Below are 17,430 nucleotides of genomic sequence, written 5' to 3'. Positions count from 1 at the left end.
TTCTGCTCTGGTTAGACCACATCTGGAATACGGTGTCCAATTCTGGGCACCACAATTCAAGAGAGATATTGACAAGCTGGAATGTGTCCAGAGGAGGGCGACTAAAATGATCGAGGGTCTGGAGAACAAGCCCTATGAGGAGCGGCTTAGGGAACTGGGCATGTTTAGCCTGAAGAAGAGAAGGCTGAGAGGAGATATGATAGCCATGTATAAATATGTGAGAGGAAGCCACAGGGAGGAGGGAGCAAGCTTGTTTTCTGCTTCCTTGGAGACTAGGACGCGGAACAATGGCTTCAAACTACAAGAGAAGAGATTCCATCTGAACATTAGGAAGAACTTCCTGACTGTGAGAGCCGTTCAGCAGTGGAACTCTCTGCCCCGGAGTGTGGTGGAGGCTCCTTCTTTGGAAGCTTTTAAGCAGAGGCTGGATGGCCATTTGTCAGGGGTGACTTGAATGCAATACTCCTGCTTCTTGGCAGGGGGTTGGACTGGATGGCCCATGAGGTCTCTTCCAACTCTTTGATTCTATGATTCTATGATTCTATGATTGGGGCATAGAAGGGTACAGGAAATGATGTGAAAGCCGCTTACCCATTGGTTTGGCCCCTTCTGCCATTTAGTCTGCCAGAATGTACAACTAAAGCAGTGTTTTTTAACCTTCCTAATGCCACGACCCCTTAATGCAGTTCCTCATGTTGTGGTGACCCCCAACCATAAAATTATTTTCGTTGCTACTTCATAACTGTAATTTTGCTACTGTTGCAAATCATAATGTAAATATCTGATATGCAAGATGTATTTCCATTCATTGGACCAAATTTGGCACAAATACCCTATACGCCCAAATTTGAATACTGATGGGGTTGGGAGTGGGATTGATTTTGTCATTTGGAAGTTGTAGTTGTTTGGATTTATAGTTCACCTAAAATCAAAGAGCATTCTGAACTTCACCAACAACAGAAGTGAACCAAACTTGGCACACAGGACTCCCATGACAAACAGAAAATACTGGAAGGGTTTGGTGTTGAATCATTGGTTGCCATTCATTAATGAAGTTGTCTGATATTTCTCGTCTTAATAATACAGTTATTTTGTCCATTATCAACATATCTATAATATATTTTTCCCATTCTTCTAAAGGAGGTATATCTGGGGTTTTCCAATATCTAGCATATACTATTCTAGCTGCCACTGTTTTCCAAATTTTCCAAAATTTTCCAAATTTTCTTTCTCATTCTTTCTAATTTCTAATTTAATCCAGTTTTAAACTGAATTACAAAGAACTTCCTAACTGTGAGAGCTGTTCAGCAGTTGAACTCTCTGCCCCGGAGTGTGTTGGAGGCTTCTTCTTTGGAGGCTTTTAAGCAGAGGCTGGATGGCCATCTGTCAGGAGTGCCTTGAATGCTATTTTCCTGCTTCTTGGCAGAATGGGGTTGGACTGGATGTCCCGCGAGGTCTCTTCCAATCCTGTGATTTTATGATTCTATGATCTCATGACAGTATTTAATTGGGCTCCAGAGAAGAGAAGGAGCAGGAAGATGGGAGGCACCAACCCAAAATCAAAGGGTTGCATTCTGGAGAAGAAGGAGCAACTTTGACAGAAGCAGGAGAGGAAAATCAGAGGGATTTGGAAGGGAAGGAGAAGCAGAAGGGGTTTTCTATGGTTAGTATGAAGGAAGCCCCACAAATATATACAAGCACATCTCCTTCAGAATGGGAGGGGTACTTTCCTTTTAATAGTAGAAGGGGAGAAGAAAGCGAATACCTATCCAAACCTCAATTAATGCACTTAGCTAAGGAGGGTTGCCCCTGTAGTCTGGGGGCCCTCCTGGATTCAGCGCTGACACTTGATGTTCAGGTGTTGCTGGTGGCCAGGAGGACCTTTTGCACAACTAAGACTTGTGCTCCAGCTGCAACCATACCTCGAGAAGTCTGATCTAACCATGGTGGTCCATGCCTTAGTTGCCTCAAGATTAGACTACTGTAATGCACTCTCTGTAGGGCTGCTCTTGAAGACGGTTCAGAAACTACAGCTGGTGCAAAGATCAGCAGCCAGATTGTTAACTGGAGCAAGTTACAGAGAGCGGTCAACTCTGGCTACCGAAGTTTCCGGTCCCAATACAAAGTGCAGGTTATCATCTATACTCACCCATCTATACTCATCAGATTGGCAGCCAGATTGTTAACTGGAGCAAGTTACAGAGAGCGGTCAACTCTGGCTACCGAAGTTTCCAGTCCCAATACAAAGTGCAGGTTATCATCTATACTCACCCATCTATACTCATCAGATTGGCAGCCAGATTGTTAACTGGAGCAAGTTACAGAGAGCGGTCAACTCTGGCTACCGATAAGTTTCTGGTCCCAATACAAAGTGCAGGTTATAATCTATAAAGCTCTAAACCAGTGGTTCTCAACCTGGGGTCCCCAGATCTTTTTGGCCTTCAACTCCAAGATATCCTAACAACTGGTAAATTGGCTGGGATTTCTGGGAGTTGTAGGCCAAAAACATCTGGGGACCCCAGGTTGAGAACCACTGCTCTAAACGGTTCAGGACCTGCCTATCTGCATGACTGCCTCCTCCCTTACGAGCCCACGCTGTCCTTAAGATCTTCTTTGGCAAGCATCCTCAGAGGTAGTGAGGTCTGTTGGATGCTCTTCTATCACTCCCGCCCCCGTCTCAGGCATGGCTGGTGGGGAGGAGAGAGAAGGCATTCTTGGTGTTGGCCCCCCGTCTCTGGAACTCCCTCCCCAGAGAAATTAGGCTGGCACCCTCCCTAGCCACATTCCGTAAGGAATTAAAGACGTGGATGTTTCGTCGTGCTTTCGATTGATGACTCCTATGACAAATGACCTGCATCATGACTTGAATTGACTTGAATCTGATGTCGTATATTATATTAACTGATCCTGTTAATTTACTCTGTTTCCATGATATTTCCTATGCCGTTATACATTGTTATCTACCTTACTAAACCACTTATCCTTTAAGTAGTTCATGTAGTGGTCCTTCCTCCCCTCCTCCAAAATTAGTCTGCTGTTATTGTTGTTGCTAGCTATTATTGTTACGCTGTTTTATGCTGTCTTAATTGTTTTTGCTTTGTTTTTAATTGTATTCTGCCATGGGCTTGGGCCCCATGTAAGCCGCCCGAGTCCCTTTGGGGAGATGGAGGCGGGGTAGAAAAATAAAGTTCTTCTTGTTCTACCACCAGAATCAAAGTGAAGGCAAGAGAGCCAGGCTAGGATTGAGGGGTGGCACCCCTAAATTTAGTAACAAAAGCTGGGCTAAATTGCTTTCCCACCTTCATCTCCATAAATGCATGGGGGAGGGGATGCATATCATCCAAAAGAAACAGAAATAAGTGGAACACCGTATGCCGTGTCGGCTGTACCACTCCGCACTTCCCAGGTAACTCTAAAAGCTGCCAAGCAATTACTTTCTTGTTGATGGGTAGCCGCGTACAAGTCAGCTTACTGACAAGTAATCTCCATTATGAAATGTATCAGTGTCATTCCTTGCTAAATCTTTATTTATTATTGCCTTGTTGAGTGCAGTTGTTACTGTCAAGTGTTCTGTCTTCTAATAATACTTGGAGTTCACCCACTAACCCTCTTTTTTTTCTCTCCCTCCTCCTTTTCTCTCTGGCCCTCCTCCTTTCCTCTTCTCTTCCCTCTGCGCTCCTGTTCTTCTGTCAGAAATAAAGATTTCAGACATAGGTAAGCCAACAAGTGGAGAATTGTCACTCTCTCTCTCTCTCTCTCTCCTTGTCTTTCCGGCATGCTCTCTCTTTTAACAAAATGCCTGGTCTCTTGAGCCATCCGTGATGATTATTTTTTTTTCCCTTTGATTATTTAAAAAGTACCTAAAATTGCTTAGCGCGCTGCAAAAATTACAAGCCTTCCCCACATACTTGCAACCTATCAAGATAGAGGTGGTTTTAATTAAGGGCTTGTCCTTGCGGGATGCTTTGTGCACTTCGGTGGCATTTTGTGCATTTATTTGAGTTGTCACAGGGGAGCTGGCTGTCTTCCCTTAATGAAGCATTTCGTCGGAAGGAAAATTTCAATTTGCCAGAGCACAGAATTTTGTGTTTAGTGCAGGCGTTCGTGCGATTCTTTGTGAGACATGTGTGCTCATTTTGTCCTATTTAGAAAGACCTAAAATACATTAGCTGGAATCCAATATAGGGCTTACAGCTACATAAGTAAACAGACATCCGTAGGGAGACCAAGGTGCTTGTCTATAAAGCTATTGTCCTCCCAACCCTGCTATATGCCTGTGAGACGTGGACTGTCTACAGACGTCACATGCAACTCCTGGAACGATTCCCTCAGTGCTGCCTCCGGAAAATCCTACAAATCTCCTGGGAAGACAAGCAGACAAACAAGCAAAGACCACCAGCATTGAAGCGATGGTCCTCCAACATCCACTCCGCTGGGCCGGCCATGTTGTCCGGATGCCCGACCACCGTCTCCCAAAGCAGTTGCTCTACTCTGAACTTAAGAACGGAAAACGGAATGTTGGTGGACAGGAAAAGAGATTTAAAGAAAAAACTCCGGCATAGACACTGAGAACTGGGAAGCCCTGGCCCTTGAGCGCTCCAGCTGGAGGCCAGCTGTGACCAGCAGTGCTGCAGAATTCGAGGAGGCACGAGTGGAGGGTGAAAGAGAGAAACATGCCAGGAGGAAGGCGCGTCAAACCAACCCCGACCGGGACCGCCTTCCACCTGGAAACCAATGCCCACACTTCGGAAGAAGATGCAGAGCAAGAATAGGGCTCCACAGCCACATGCAGACCCACAAGGAAACCCATAATAGAAGACCATCTTACTCGTCCAACGGGGGATCACCTAAGTAAGTAAGTAAGTAAGTAAACTTACACCTGGGGATAATAGAAGTGTGCAGTATCCCAATCTTTGTATTCAGTGAGGGATTGTCAAGATGTTGCTCAGTGTAGGAGCCAGGAAAGTGACCAATGAACTTTGCACATTTGAATCCATGTGCATTGGGGCTGATGTGAAATTGGTGATGAAACACATCAGTCATTCCCAATATCCATTCAGACATTGATATTGATAGAGCCATTGCCCAAGCCTCTGCAGAGGAACAGTGGACATGATCTTCACTGCACGACAGCTCCAAGAAAAATGCAGCAAACAAAACCAACCTCTGTACATGGCATTCATTGACCTCACAAGTGAATCGAAGAGCTCTCTGGACCATCCTGCAAAAAATTGGATGTCCTGACAAATTTGTGAACATCCTGCAACTCCTCCATGATGACGTGATGGCAACAGTCTTGGACAGTAATGGCTCCCAAAGTGACATTTTAAGGTGGAATTGGGTGCCAAGCAGGGATGTGTTACTGTCTCAATCTTATTTTCCATCTTCATCGCTATGGTACTTCATTGCTATGATAATTCATCGCTATGATACCTAATGGAAGCTTTCCATCAGTGTGGAAATCATCTATTGGACAGATGGCAAGCTGTATAACCTCAGCAAACTCAAAGCCAAAAGCAAAGTCACAACAATGTCTCTTATAGAACTCCAATATGCTGATGATAATGTGGTCTGTGCTCATTCAGAAGAAGACCTACAAGCCACTCTAAACACCTTTGCAGAAGCATTCAAAAAGCTTGGCCTCTCATTGAACATCGAGAAGACCAAAGTGTTCTTTTAGTAAACAGCACTCGCCAATCTTTCTACAATGCCAGAAATGCAGCTTAAGATAATGTTAGAAAATGTTGACCATTTCCGCTACCTTGGCAAACATCTCTCCACAAAAATCAACATCGACACTGAAATACAACACCATCTGATCTCTGCGAGTGCAGTATTCTTCCAAATGAAGCAGAGAGTATTTAAAGATCAGACGACCAAGATGTTTGTTTATAAAACTATTGTTCTTCCAACCTTGTTATATGTCCTCCAAAACATAACCATCTACAGATGTCACACTCAACTTCTGGAATTATTCCATCAGTGTTGTCTCCAAAAAATCCTGCAAATCTCTTGGGAAGACAGGCAGACAAACGTCAGCGTACTGGAAGAAGAAGCAAAGACAGCCAGCATTGAAGTGATAATACTCTGCCATCATATCCGCTGGACTGGCCACGATCACTGTCTCCCAAAGCAGTTATTCTACTCCCAACTAAAGAACGGAAAATGGAAGGTTCGTGGTGTCCCGAATTGCCCTTCAAAAATAGCCTTTAGACAATATTGACAGTAAAAGAAAAATGCTTTACTTCAGCGAACACAAAGGATAAGCAAATGCAATTGAAAAGAGCAAAAGAAAGCTAGGAAGTCTTAATCCAGACACAAATTCAAGTCTCTTACAAGGTTCTCAAAAGAAACACCAGTCTGCCATCAGACAACAGACGATGATCTAAGTTCTTAGCAGCAGACACAAAGCAGATTCCATAGTAGTGAAAACAGCAGTATCAGGGCCGTTGTTACCAGCGAAAGTTGACTACTCCAGCCTCTGATTTATAGCCCTGAATTCCGCATGCAGGAGGTGGTAGGGCGTCTCCCAATTAGCTCAGCGTTTTTAGCAGCTATTCTGGCTGAACAGCTTCTGTGCTCTGTCTCTTTTCATCTCTCTAGAAATATGGGTACTTTCAAACCCTCAACGTCTGATTTTTCTTCTTCCTCCAAATCTTGAGCACTTCCCTGCTCCCCTTCCTCTCCCGAAACTGAGGAATCCCCAACAGGTGGACAAGAAAAGAAATTTAAAGATGGTCTTGAAGCCAACCTTAAAACTGTGGCATAGACACTAAGAACTGGGAAGCCCTGGCCCTTGAATGCACTAACCTTGAATGCATTACGCCCCCCCCCCCCGATCCCGCCTGCTTCTCAGGCGCGGCTGGCGGGGATGAGAGATAGGGCCTTCCCGGTGGTGGCTCCTCGGCTGTGGAACACCCTTCCCACAGACATTAGATTAGCACCATCGCTAATGGTATTCCGCAAAAAAGTGAAGACCTGGCTGTTTGTGCAGGCTTCGAATAATTAGTGCAATGATTGGTAAATAAACATAGGAATGGAACAATGGATGACGAATCTGGATTATGTTTTTGATGATGATACGATAGTGATCGGTTATTGCAGTAATTGTTTATTAATTATGTAATGTGTTAAGTTGTTAACTATTTTTACACTGTTGCACTGAATTTTTTGCTGTCCTTATTGGTTGTGAACCGCTGTGAGTCGCCTTCGGGCTGAGAACAGCGGTATATAAGTAAAGTAAATAATAAATAACTGGAGGTCGGCTGCTACCAGCAGTGCTGTCGAATTTGAAGAGCACGAATGGAGGGAGAAGGAGAGAAACCCGTCAAGAGAATGGCATGTCTAGCTATCCCTGACCGGGACTGCCCTCCACCTGGAAACTGATACCCTCACTGTGGAAGAACATGTGGGTCAAGAATAGGCCTCCACAGTGACCTATGAACCCACCACCAAGACCCTATGTTTGGAAAGCCATCCTACTCAGACATGAGTGATCTCCAGTGATGATGACCCTGACATTAAAGTTGCAGGAGCCCTCTCCAGTTTTCACTCCGGCAACTCTCTTACCTAGTTTGAAGCAAGTCCTAAAAGTGCTTTGAACATCCTGCGGCAAACAAGGTGCTGGGGAATGTCAGCCCGTGGTTATTAATGCCTCCCCAGCCCATCTCGGGTGATTATGAGCAGCTCAGCAGCTGAGTGACATTCAGCCTCGCCTCACCGAAGACAGCAGCAAACCCTGGGGCCTGATAAAAATGGATGGTGGATTCCCACAGGGCACCTTCCCCGGCGCCCCGCCACCACCAAAGTGGATGCCACTTGCTCAAGTTGAGTGACGGGCAAGTAAATGAAATAATACCCTGCCAGTTTGCTGTCATTGGGAAGGAATACAGATGGGGCCCAAACTGCCAGGCTGGAGCCGCTGAAGGTCAAAGTATTTTATTTAGCAAGAATCAGTGTCATTTTGTGCAGATGGAATCTGTGCCGGCTTTAATAGGGTAAATCACAGGGGATATTCTGGGATAAATCAGAAATGCTTTCTTTCCCCCTGCCCCTGCTTTCCGGTCCAGCCCCCCGCCCCCACCCCCCATTAAGGAAGTGTTAATTGAAATGAAGAATTTAGTATGCTGGGTATTTTGTGTAATGTTTTCAGAATGGAGAAATGCGGGGTAATTAAAAGAAGAGTCAATGAAAAATGAGACTAGGTAAAATGACTTTTTCTGGCAATATGCATGACAGGAACTACAATTAGGGAGAGGAATGAGCAGAGTGGGACACGAGGTGGAAAAGTGATTCTCAAACTCAGTTGCAAGAGGGAAGTTGAATGGGATTTTGGAAACGGAGGTCCCATCTACACTGCCATATAATCCATTCTGAATTCAGATTATGTGCTTTGAACTGGATTATATGGTAGTGAAGACTCTGATAATCTGGATTCAGTGTCTTCTTTTTAGCCCGAGGATGATGGTCCTCCAAGTGTAGTGTCTTGGTGGTGGATCCATAGGTGGCTGTGGAGTCCTATTCTTGATCCGCATTTTCTCCTGCAGTGAGGACATCAGTTTCCCGGTGGAAGGCAGTCCCAGTCAGGGTTGGCCTGATGCACCTTCGTCTTGGCACGTTAATCCCTTTCGCCCTCCATTTGTACCTCTTCAAATTCTGCAGGACTGCTGGTCACAGCTGACCTCCAGTTAGAGCTCTCAAGGACCAGGGCTTACCAGTTCTCAGTGTCTATCCCACAGTTTTTAAGGTTGGCTTTAAGCACATCTCTTTTCCTGTCCACCAATATTACATAATGTTGGCGAACATATGGAGGTGTAGATCCAACTTGAAACCATTTCTGGAGCCACAGAGCCCAAGCTTCTCATTGCAATGTTGCTTCCTTCTGTTTAATTGTTGTTCTAACCTGAAAGGGGCAAGTAGGAGAACCAAAATAGGGAGAGCTGGGTTTTTTTCACATTAATCTCTTCATTCACTCCATTTATATCCTGTCCTTTCTCCAATTAATTCAAAGCAACATGCATAATTCCTCTGTCTAACTGCTCCTCGATTCTATCTCTTTGCCTGTGTTGGTTTATGGTGGCCATGATGATGGGTCATCCAGATGACCATTTAGCCCCAGAAATTAACTTAAAGTTGGATGTAGCAGTTACTGGGAATGGACTCTACACAGAGACCAGGACTAATCTCCTACACACTATGGGCAGCAACCCAATTATCTTGCTGTCTGCACACAATAGATGGCACCCCACTGTCCCAAAATACTTAGGTTTATCTTTAGAGTCCTTCTCAAAATGAGGACCAGAAGTGATGTTATGCTATTTGGGCAACATTTTGTGCATTTAGATGAATGTTTGATGTGGTTTATGGGACAAGATCACCCAAAAATGATGCTGAATTTTTGGTCAAAAATATTTGGAAAGAACGTCACCAATTCTACTGCGCACCTCACATCCATGTGCCAAAAACACCCCTGTTTTTCTTCAGAATCCTTCTCAAAATGAGTGATGTCTTATTACCTTTTTGTAACAGAATCCAATGAACCAACACTGACAAAGAGATAGAGTCGAGGAGCAGCTAGAAAGAGGAATTATGCATGGACATTTGTGGGTAGTGGATGGTTCTGGGAGTCATGAGATAGATTAATTGTGCATTGAGGTATATTCTATATTCTGTATGGTTTGGTGGCAAAGATCACCTAAAATGTACTCAAAGTTTTTTTGGTGGACAATTTCTCACAGACACACAACTCCCCTATGGACTGCACACCATCCCCATGTTCCAGAATACCTCAGTTTTGTTCTTCTACTCCTTTTGAGACAGAATGCAATGCAACAGACACAGAACCATTTGGGGGGCAGTAAATGGTTCTGGGAAGGATGTTCTTGTCCATTTGGGGGATACAGTACTTTGTGCGATTTTTGGGGAAAGATCACAGAATTCTCCTAGTTCCCCCCCCCCCCCCATGAGGGTTGTATGGGGAATTTGGCAGACTTGGGGGAGACGGGACTATAGCCCCGTTTCCCTACTCCAACTCTAGCTGGTGACTCTTTCTCTCATCAGCTCAGTCCTCCACGTTTCCATCAACTTAGGTCTGGTTCCTCGGACCTTCCATTTTGGCCTCAATTCCTTTAGATTGATGATTGTTCAGTATGTTTACAAGAAAATTCCCAGTTGTAGATATACCGACTTTGGAATTATTTTGTCTTCTTCATCATTGTAGCCACAGCCCAGCTCACAGGTACTACCTGACTACAGACCCCATTGCTGGCTCCATCTACCTCTCCGATACCAGCAGCCGTCGCGTCTTCAGAATCAAGTCAACCACCGTGGTGAAGGACGTGGTGAAGAACTCAGAGGTGGTGGCTGGGACCGGGGACCAGTGCCTTCCATTTGATGATTCTCACTGTGGAGATGGAGGAAAAGCCACCGAAGCAACACTCACAAGTCCCAGGGGTAAGTCCTGCCTATGATCTTTAAAACCCAACACATTTTAGTTATTTATTTTATTTATTTCCTATATTTATACCCCGCCCTTCTCCCCCCGAAGGGTCCAAACTGTTTGAAAAATCAAATTTCGGTTCTGGCCCAACTTACCTGTCCGAACGTATCTCCTCCTATGAACCATCTAGGACGTTAAGATCATCTGGGGAGGCCCTGCTCTCGGTCCTGCCTGCATCACAAGTACGGTTGGCGGAGACGAGAGACAGGGCCTTCTCAGTGGTGGCCCCTTGGCTGTAGAACGCCCTTCCCACAGAAATTAGATCGGCCCCCTCCCTGTTCACATTTCAGAGGAAAGTGAAGACCTGGTTTTTTGAGAAGGCATTTGAATAGGCAGTGTAACTAATATAGAAATATGGAACATTTGGATGATGAGACTGGATCTTGATTTTAACTATGAGACGAGATGAGATGTTATGATGTTTATTGATTGTTATAATGTTATTCTTTTAACTTGTTTTTAACTGTTTTTATCATGTTTAAGTTTTGTATTTGCTTTGTTAACTGCTCTGGGTCACCCTGAGGGCTGAGAAGAGCAGTATACAAATATAGTTAGTAAATAAATAAATACATAAATAAATTTCCCCATATGCACCTAGCCTAGGTCTAGGATTCGGTATTATAGAGCTGTGATGAAAGACTAGCAAATTCTTAGAGAAATTCTTAGGTCTTCCAGCACTAAACTGTGCTATGCTGAAACTGGAAGTGAAGTAATCCAATGGCATTTGGTTGTGTGCGTGGTTTCAGATAACCACAGCTGAGCTGGAAACACATTCACCATTAATACTGCCTTACTGTGTTGTGTTTTTGCAAACTTGTTCACCACCATAGATTCCCATGAAGGAAGGAAGACAGGATATAATGTAAATAAGTAAATTTGTGAGAAGAGAGTTTCAGGTTCCAGTTGACTATTTGATGATGTGGGAAGAGAGGATAAAGAAAGTTGGATTAATTTGTTGTATTGTCGAAGACTTTCCTGGACGGAATCACTGGGTTGTTGTAGGTTTTTTGGGTTGTAAAAGCATAACCTCCTGACTTTTGCCTGCATTTATGGCAAACATCCTCAGAGGTTGTGAGGTCTGTTGGAAACTAGGAAAATGTGGTTTATATATCTGTGGAAAGTCCAGGGTGGGAGAAAGAACTAGTCTGATGGAGCTAGGTGTGAATGTTTCAATTAGCCACCTTGATTAGCATTTGATGGCCTGATAGTTTTTAGGTGTGGCTTGTTAGTGCCTGGGGGAATCCTTTGTTGAGAGGTGATTAGCTGTCCCTGATTGTTTCTTGTCTGGAGTTCTCCTGTGTTTGAGTGTTGTTCTTTATTTGTTGTTATAATTTTAGAGTTTTTTTAATATTGGTAGCCAAAAGCATGTGAACAATTTCAAAAGAAAGGAAGAAACCATGAAAAATCTGGCTACCAGTATTAAAAAAACCCTCTAAAATCATAACAGCAAATAAAGAGAGAGTGCTCCAGACAAGAAACAATAAGGGACAGCTAATCTCCTCTTATAGGGAGCTGGACCATAGGGAAGGCTGAGTAAAGGAAGAGAGATGCGTTTGAAGACAATTATGCTGGGGAAAGTGGAAGGCAAAAGGAAGAGGGGCCAACCAAGGGCAAGATGGATGGATGACATCCTTGAAGTGACTGGACTGACCTTGAAGGAGCTGGGGGTGGTGACGACCGACAGGGAGCTCTGGCGTGGGCTGGTCCATGAAGTCACGAAGAGTCGGAAACGACTGAACGAATGAACAACAACAATCTCCTCTCAACAAAGGATTCCCCCAGGCAATAACAATAAAAACTGTCAATCCATCAAATGTTAATCAAGTTAGCCAATTGAAACAATCACACCTACCTCTAACACACAAGAGTTCTTACACCCTGTTGGGAGGTGATTCGCTGTCCCTGATTGTTTCTTGTCTGGAGTCCCCCTGTATTTGAGCTGCTATAATTTTAGAGTTAAAAATATAAAAACTGTCAGGCCTCCAACAGACAAAAAGGAGCCCCCGATGGCACAGTGAGTTAAACCCCTGTGCCGGCAGGACTGAAGATCGACAAGTCACAGGTTCAAATCCGGGGAGAGGTTGAAATCCGGGGAGAGACGGATGAGCTCCCTCTATCAGCTCCAGCTCCTCATGCGGGGACATGAGAGAAGCCTCCCACAAGAATGATAAAAGCATCAAAATCATCTGGGCGTCCCCTGGGCAACATCCTTGCAGACGGCTAATTCTCTCGCACCAGAAGCAACTTGCAGTTTCTCAGGTCACTCCTGACACAACAAAAAAAAAAAACCAGACAAAAAAAGTGTTTTGGGGCATCGAATCGTTGCCACTGTAAAACACCCTGAGTCGCCTGAGGGCTCAGGAGGGTGGTATACAAATACAGTAAATAAATAGTATAAATAATACATACCTCCAACAGACAAGAGTTCTTTCTCCCACCCTGGACATTCCACAGATATATACACCCAATTTTCCTAGTTTCCAACAGACCTCACAACCTCTGAGAATGCCTGCCATAGATTCAGGTGAAATGTCAGGAGAGAATGCCTCTAGAACATGGCCATACAGCCTGAAAAAGCTACAACAACCGAGATTAATTCATTGTTTCTGCTATTTTTAAAGATAGATAGCCATAAATGAATCTTTATTTTTCATAAAGGGTGTTGGAAATCTGAAGAGAAATAGAGCTATTAAAAGATGATGTTCTGAAACTTCTTAAAATTTATCTGGCCATCTGTCGGGGGTGATTTGAATGCAATATTCCTGCTTCTTGGCAGGGGTTTGGACTGGATGGCCCATGAGGTCTCTTCCAACTCTTTGATTCTATGATTCTATGATCTGTCCTCTTGGTCTAGACAGCTTCCTCTCGCATTTCAACCTGAAACTCAAATGGGGAATGCTGGAGAAAACATGCTTCTGTGGTCGCAGCCCCTTTAAGCATTCTGCTATTGGTTAGGAACTAATTTTGCCTCTACAAAAGAGCAAGAACTCCAAATAACTAGCTGGAGCTGTTGTACTACGGGACTTGTGTGAGCTTGTCACACAGACCTCGCCACATACCTTTCTGCCCGAGAGCGCTTCTTCTGGTTCATTTCACGCAGAGAACTGCGAAATCACAAAAACCTCTAATGAGATTCCACATTGTCACTAAATTAAAGAGCGATCACTTTCCAGTTTTTGTCTTCTCATTAATGCTCTTCTCCTGTGAGCAAGCGAGGGGTGAGAAAAGTGAGAGTGCCAAATTGTCACAGCTGGCACCGCAGCACTCAAAAATTAAGACACAAAGCCTAGCATTTATTTGGAAACCAGGGGCGATGTCTTATGAGAACCCAGGGCTCAACTGATTGTTTTAGAGGGTAATCTGTCCCTTTAGTGTTTTCTAGTTATGGGTGGAATGAAATAAAAGAGAAGAAATAAGTCAAGTTCTTATTTATTCAACCAATGCGAAAGCATAGACTGTATGGAAAGGCCATCAAATGCTAATCAATTGAAACATTTACACCTAGCTCCAACAGACAAGAGTTCTTTCTCCCAACCTGGACATTCCACATATATAAAAACCCAATTTTCCTAGTTTCCAACAGATCTCATAACCTCTGAGGATGCCTGCCATAGATGCAGGCAAAATGTCAGGAGATAATGCTTCTAGAACATGGCCATATAGCATGAAAAAGAACCCAATTGGCCATTGACTTCCACATTTTCTCACTGACTTTTATCTATATGTAAAAACTTGTCTTCTACATTTGTCCTTTCAACAATACTTAACAGCCATTTGTACGATGATACTGATCACTACACCAGCATGCTTTACATTTCCATTACATTTGATACACAGATACACTTGCAAATATGTCTGTCCATAGAGACTTCATTCTGTGCATCCGAGGAAATGAGTTGGAATTCATGGAAACTTCAGCTAGAATAAACCATTGAGTCTCAAAGGTGCTACTGGACTCTTTTATGCCTTTTTACATATAAAAGTAAATCACTTGGATTGGCTGGGTGATGTCGGTACCTCATCTGAAATATTGCAGCCCCTTTGAGACCATAGATGCTGGTATAAGTATCCATATAGTTCAGGCAGCCATATGATCTGTGCTTTGTACTGACACTTTGTAAGAGACACAAGGAAGCACATTGGCTATAGGAAAAGGTACAAATTAAAAATCTTACACACACCTGAGGGCTTGGCAGATCCTTCTGGGCATTTCTAAAAAGCTGTTCCCTTCCACAGCAGATGATCCATGGCCCCAGATAAAGCAGTTGCCCCAATGTCTCCGGATGTGTAACAGTGCAATATCTGATGCATGAACTTCTAAGAGATTTCCAGGATTATCTCCTGACTTCTTCAGAGTTAGAGCCAAATTCCGAAAGAGCCATTTATACAAACCTGGGTCTGTACCAATCATAATAAACCTAAGTACCCCGAAAACATCCCATCTCATCAGATTTTACATGTTAATCAGAGTTAACCCTGGTTAGTACTTGGATAGGAGATTGTCAATGTTGGCTTTATATCAGAGGAAGGATCTGGCAAAACCACTTCTGAGGATTCCTTGCCTAAGTAAAACCTATGAAATCCATGGGGTCACCATAAATTGACAGGTAGATTCAAATGCATATATGCAAACACACTTTGCCCTTTTTCGTTGTGTTGGTCAATATTTTTAATATTCTTGGCCAATTCCTCTGATGCAGCAAAGGCATGACTGCTGAGGGCTTCTTTCCAAAGGACAGCCCCCCAAAAGCTGAAGTCATCAACACCCCATTCCCACTTTCTACCTGAAGACAGAGCATGGAAAGTTTTCTTTTTCTGGATTACACTTCTCCAAATCCTTCTATAGCATGGCATGGCATGTGCGATCCATGTTTCTAAATGGTTCTAAAGTACTTACAAAACTAGGGGGCTTTCGTACTTTGTTTCTAAACTGTTTCTAAGTGGGTTGTTGTAGGTTTTTTGGGCTATATGGTCATGTTCTAGAAGCATTCTCTCCTGACATTTCGCCTGCATCTATGGCAGGCATCCTCAGAGGTTGTGAGGTCCTCACAACCTCTGAGGATGCCTGCCATAGATGCAGGTGAAACTTCAGGAGAGAATGCTTCTAGAACATGACCATATAGCCCAAAAAACCTACAAGAACCCAGTGATTCCGGCCATGGAAGCCTTCGACAATACATTGCTTCTAAAGTGTTTCTAAAGTTTTGGTGGTGATAATTTCAGAACTCTAACAAAACTTTCAAAATTTCACCACTGTTAGCTCACCAAATTTCAGAACGTTTGACTTACCCACTGATTTTCGGTGATTTTTTTTAGTTTTTATAAAACATTTGTTAATAATAAAGAAAATCTGTTCCTGGTTTTAAAGTGTTATTTCCCATTTCATTGTGTGGTCTTTACTCCAGAAACTTTATTTTTGAGGCAGAAACTTTGTTAAATTGGTGGAGACTCAACAAACCAAAATGTTCTATAGGGCGGTGTCCCTTGCACAAAGACAAAGTGTTTGCAGTGTAATAAACTTTTGCCATGTTTTTATAAGAGAACCAATTAGGAACTGCCATTTATAACGGTATTTTGAAAGTTTTGTTAGAGTTCTGAAATTTTCACCACCAAAACTTTAGAAACACTTTAGAACCAAACCACCAGCAACCCCATAGTTTTGTAAGTACTTTAGAACCATTTAGAGCTATGGATCGCACATGCCTAGGCAGACCAAGAACTGCTAACAGCATGCCTTGAGTCTATTGTGTCATTTTCAGGAGAAGGAATTGCCCATGCCTTCAGAAGTTGCTAGACCGTAGTTCCCAGAAGTTGTATCCAGCATAGCCAGATCCCTATCACTGCAGCTACTTTCCATTTAGAGAAGGGATCCAAAATGATTGCTTTTATGAAAAGTGTTGATGATGCCAGCCTTCTGGACTTCTCTTCCTTATATCATACCTACCTTGGTTCTTTATGTATCAAGGCCCCATAGCTCTTTAAAATAAACATCTGCCTTGAAATCACCAGGCAGCGAGGCAGCCAGGTTCCTCCTCTGTGGTGATCTATTTTCTGGGATTGCTTCCTCCTTACAGGCATCACCGTGGACAAATTTGGGTTCATCTATTTTGTGGATGGCACGATGATCCGGCGCATAGACCAGAATGGAATCATCTCAACTGTCCTCGGTTCCAACGACTTGACATCCGCCAGGCCTCTGAGCTGTGACTCGGTCATGGATATCTCCCAGGTACACAACCTTTCATGAGACCATTTTTTTATAATTATTTATTGTTTTCTTTGTACCTGCATATTTCCAGTTGAGCATAAAAACTCTTTCTTGAAATGTTATGGGTCTCCTCATTTCCAATTAGCCTTCTTTATTATTACAGTCAAAAGTACGAATGTGTCTTAGCAATATTACTCTAGTTAAACATTAGGAGACTGAGGGGGGAGGTGTATCTACATTGTAGAATTAATGCACTTTGACACCACCTTAATTCCCATGGTTCAGTGCTATGGAATCTTGAGATTTGTGGTTAGAGGAGGCAACAGTACTCTTTGGCAGAGAAGGCTAAAGATTTTGCAAAACTATAGCTCCCAGGATTCTGTAGCTTTGAACCATAGCAGTTAAAGTGCTTTTAGCCTATATAGCCCTAAATGGTTCTAGCCCAGCTTATCTGTCCAAATGTATCTCCCTCTATGAACCACTGCGGAGTTTTAAAATCATCTGGAGAGGCCCTGCTCTCAGTTCTGCCTCCCTCGCAGGCGCGATTAGCGGAGACAAGAGACAGGGCCTTCTCAGTGGTGGCCCCTCAGCTGAAGAACTCCCGCCCCGGGAATATTAGATCAGCCCCCTCCCTCCTTACCTTCAAGAGAGTGAAAACGTGGCTTTGTGACCAAGCCTTTAGAGAACTTGTGCAATAGGTAGACTTGGAACAATGCGCAATGAT

The 17,430-nt window shown here is 43.5% G+C and overlaps 1 protein-coding gene across 12 annotated transcripts in view; it reads left to right on the top strand.

Annotated features, from left to right (window-relative positions):
- The window catches only part of TENM4 (teneurin transmembrane protein 4), an 892,306-nt gene that overhangs the window by 812,702 nt on the left and 62,174 nt on the right, over positions 1–17,430 (top strand). For 9 of the 12 annotated variants that reach the window (XM_067466483.1, XM_067466479.1, XM_067466478.1 and 6 more), the window contains 3 exons: positions 3,694–3,714; positions 10,220–10,452; positions 16,573–16,727. In XM_067466483.1, coding sequence (XP_067322584.1) covers positions 3,694–3,714; positions 10,220–10,452; positions 16,573–16,727 — 409 coding nt within the window. The remainder of the gene's footprint in view (positions 1–3,693; positions 3,715–10,219; positions 10,453–16,572; positions 16,728–17,430) is intronic. The other 3 variants (XM_067466482.1, XM_067466480.1, XM_067466489.1) reach the window with 1 other exon arrangement.

This window comes from Anolis sagrei, chromosome 3, assembly GCF_037176765.1.
Source record: "Anolis sagrei isolate rAnoSag1 chromosome 3, rAnoSag1.mat, whole genome shotgun sequence".
In the NCBI taxonomy this organism is placed as follows: domain Eukaryota; kingdom Metazoa; phylum Chordata; class Lepidosauria; order Squamata; family Dactyloidae; genus Anolis; species Anolis sagrei.
The sequence above is the reverse complement of the archived record's forward strand: the minus strand, read 5'-3'. Positions and strand labels throughout refer to the sequence as shown.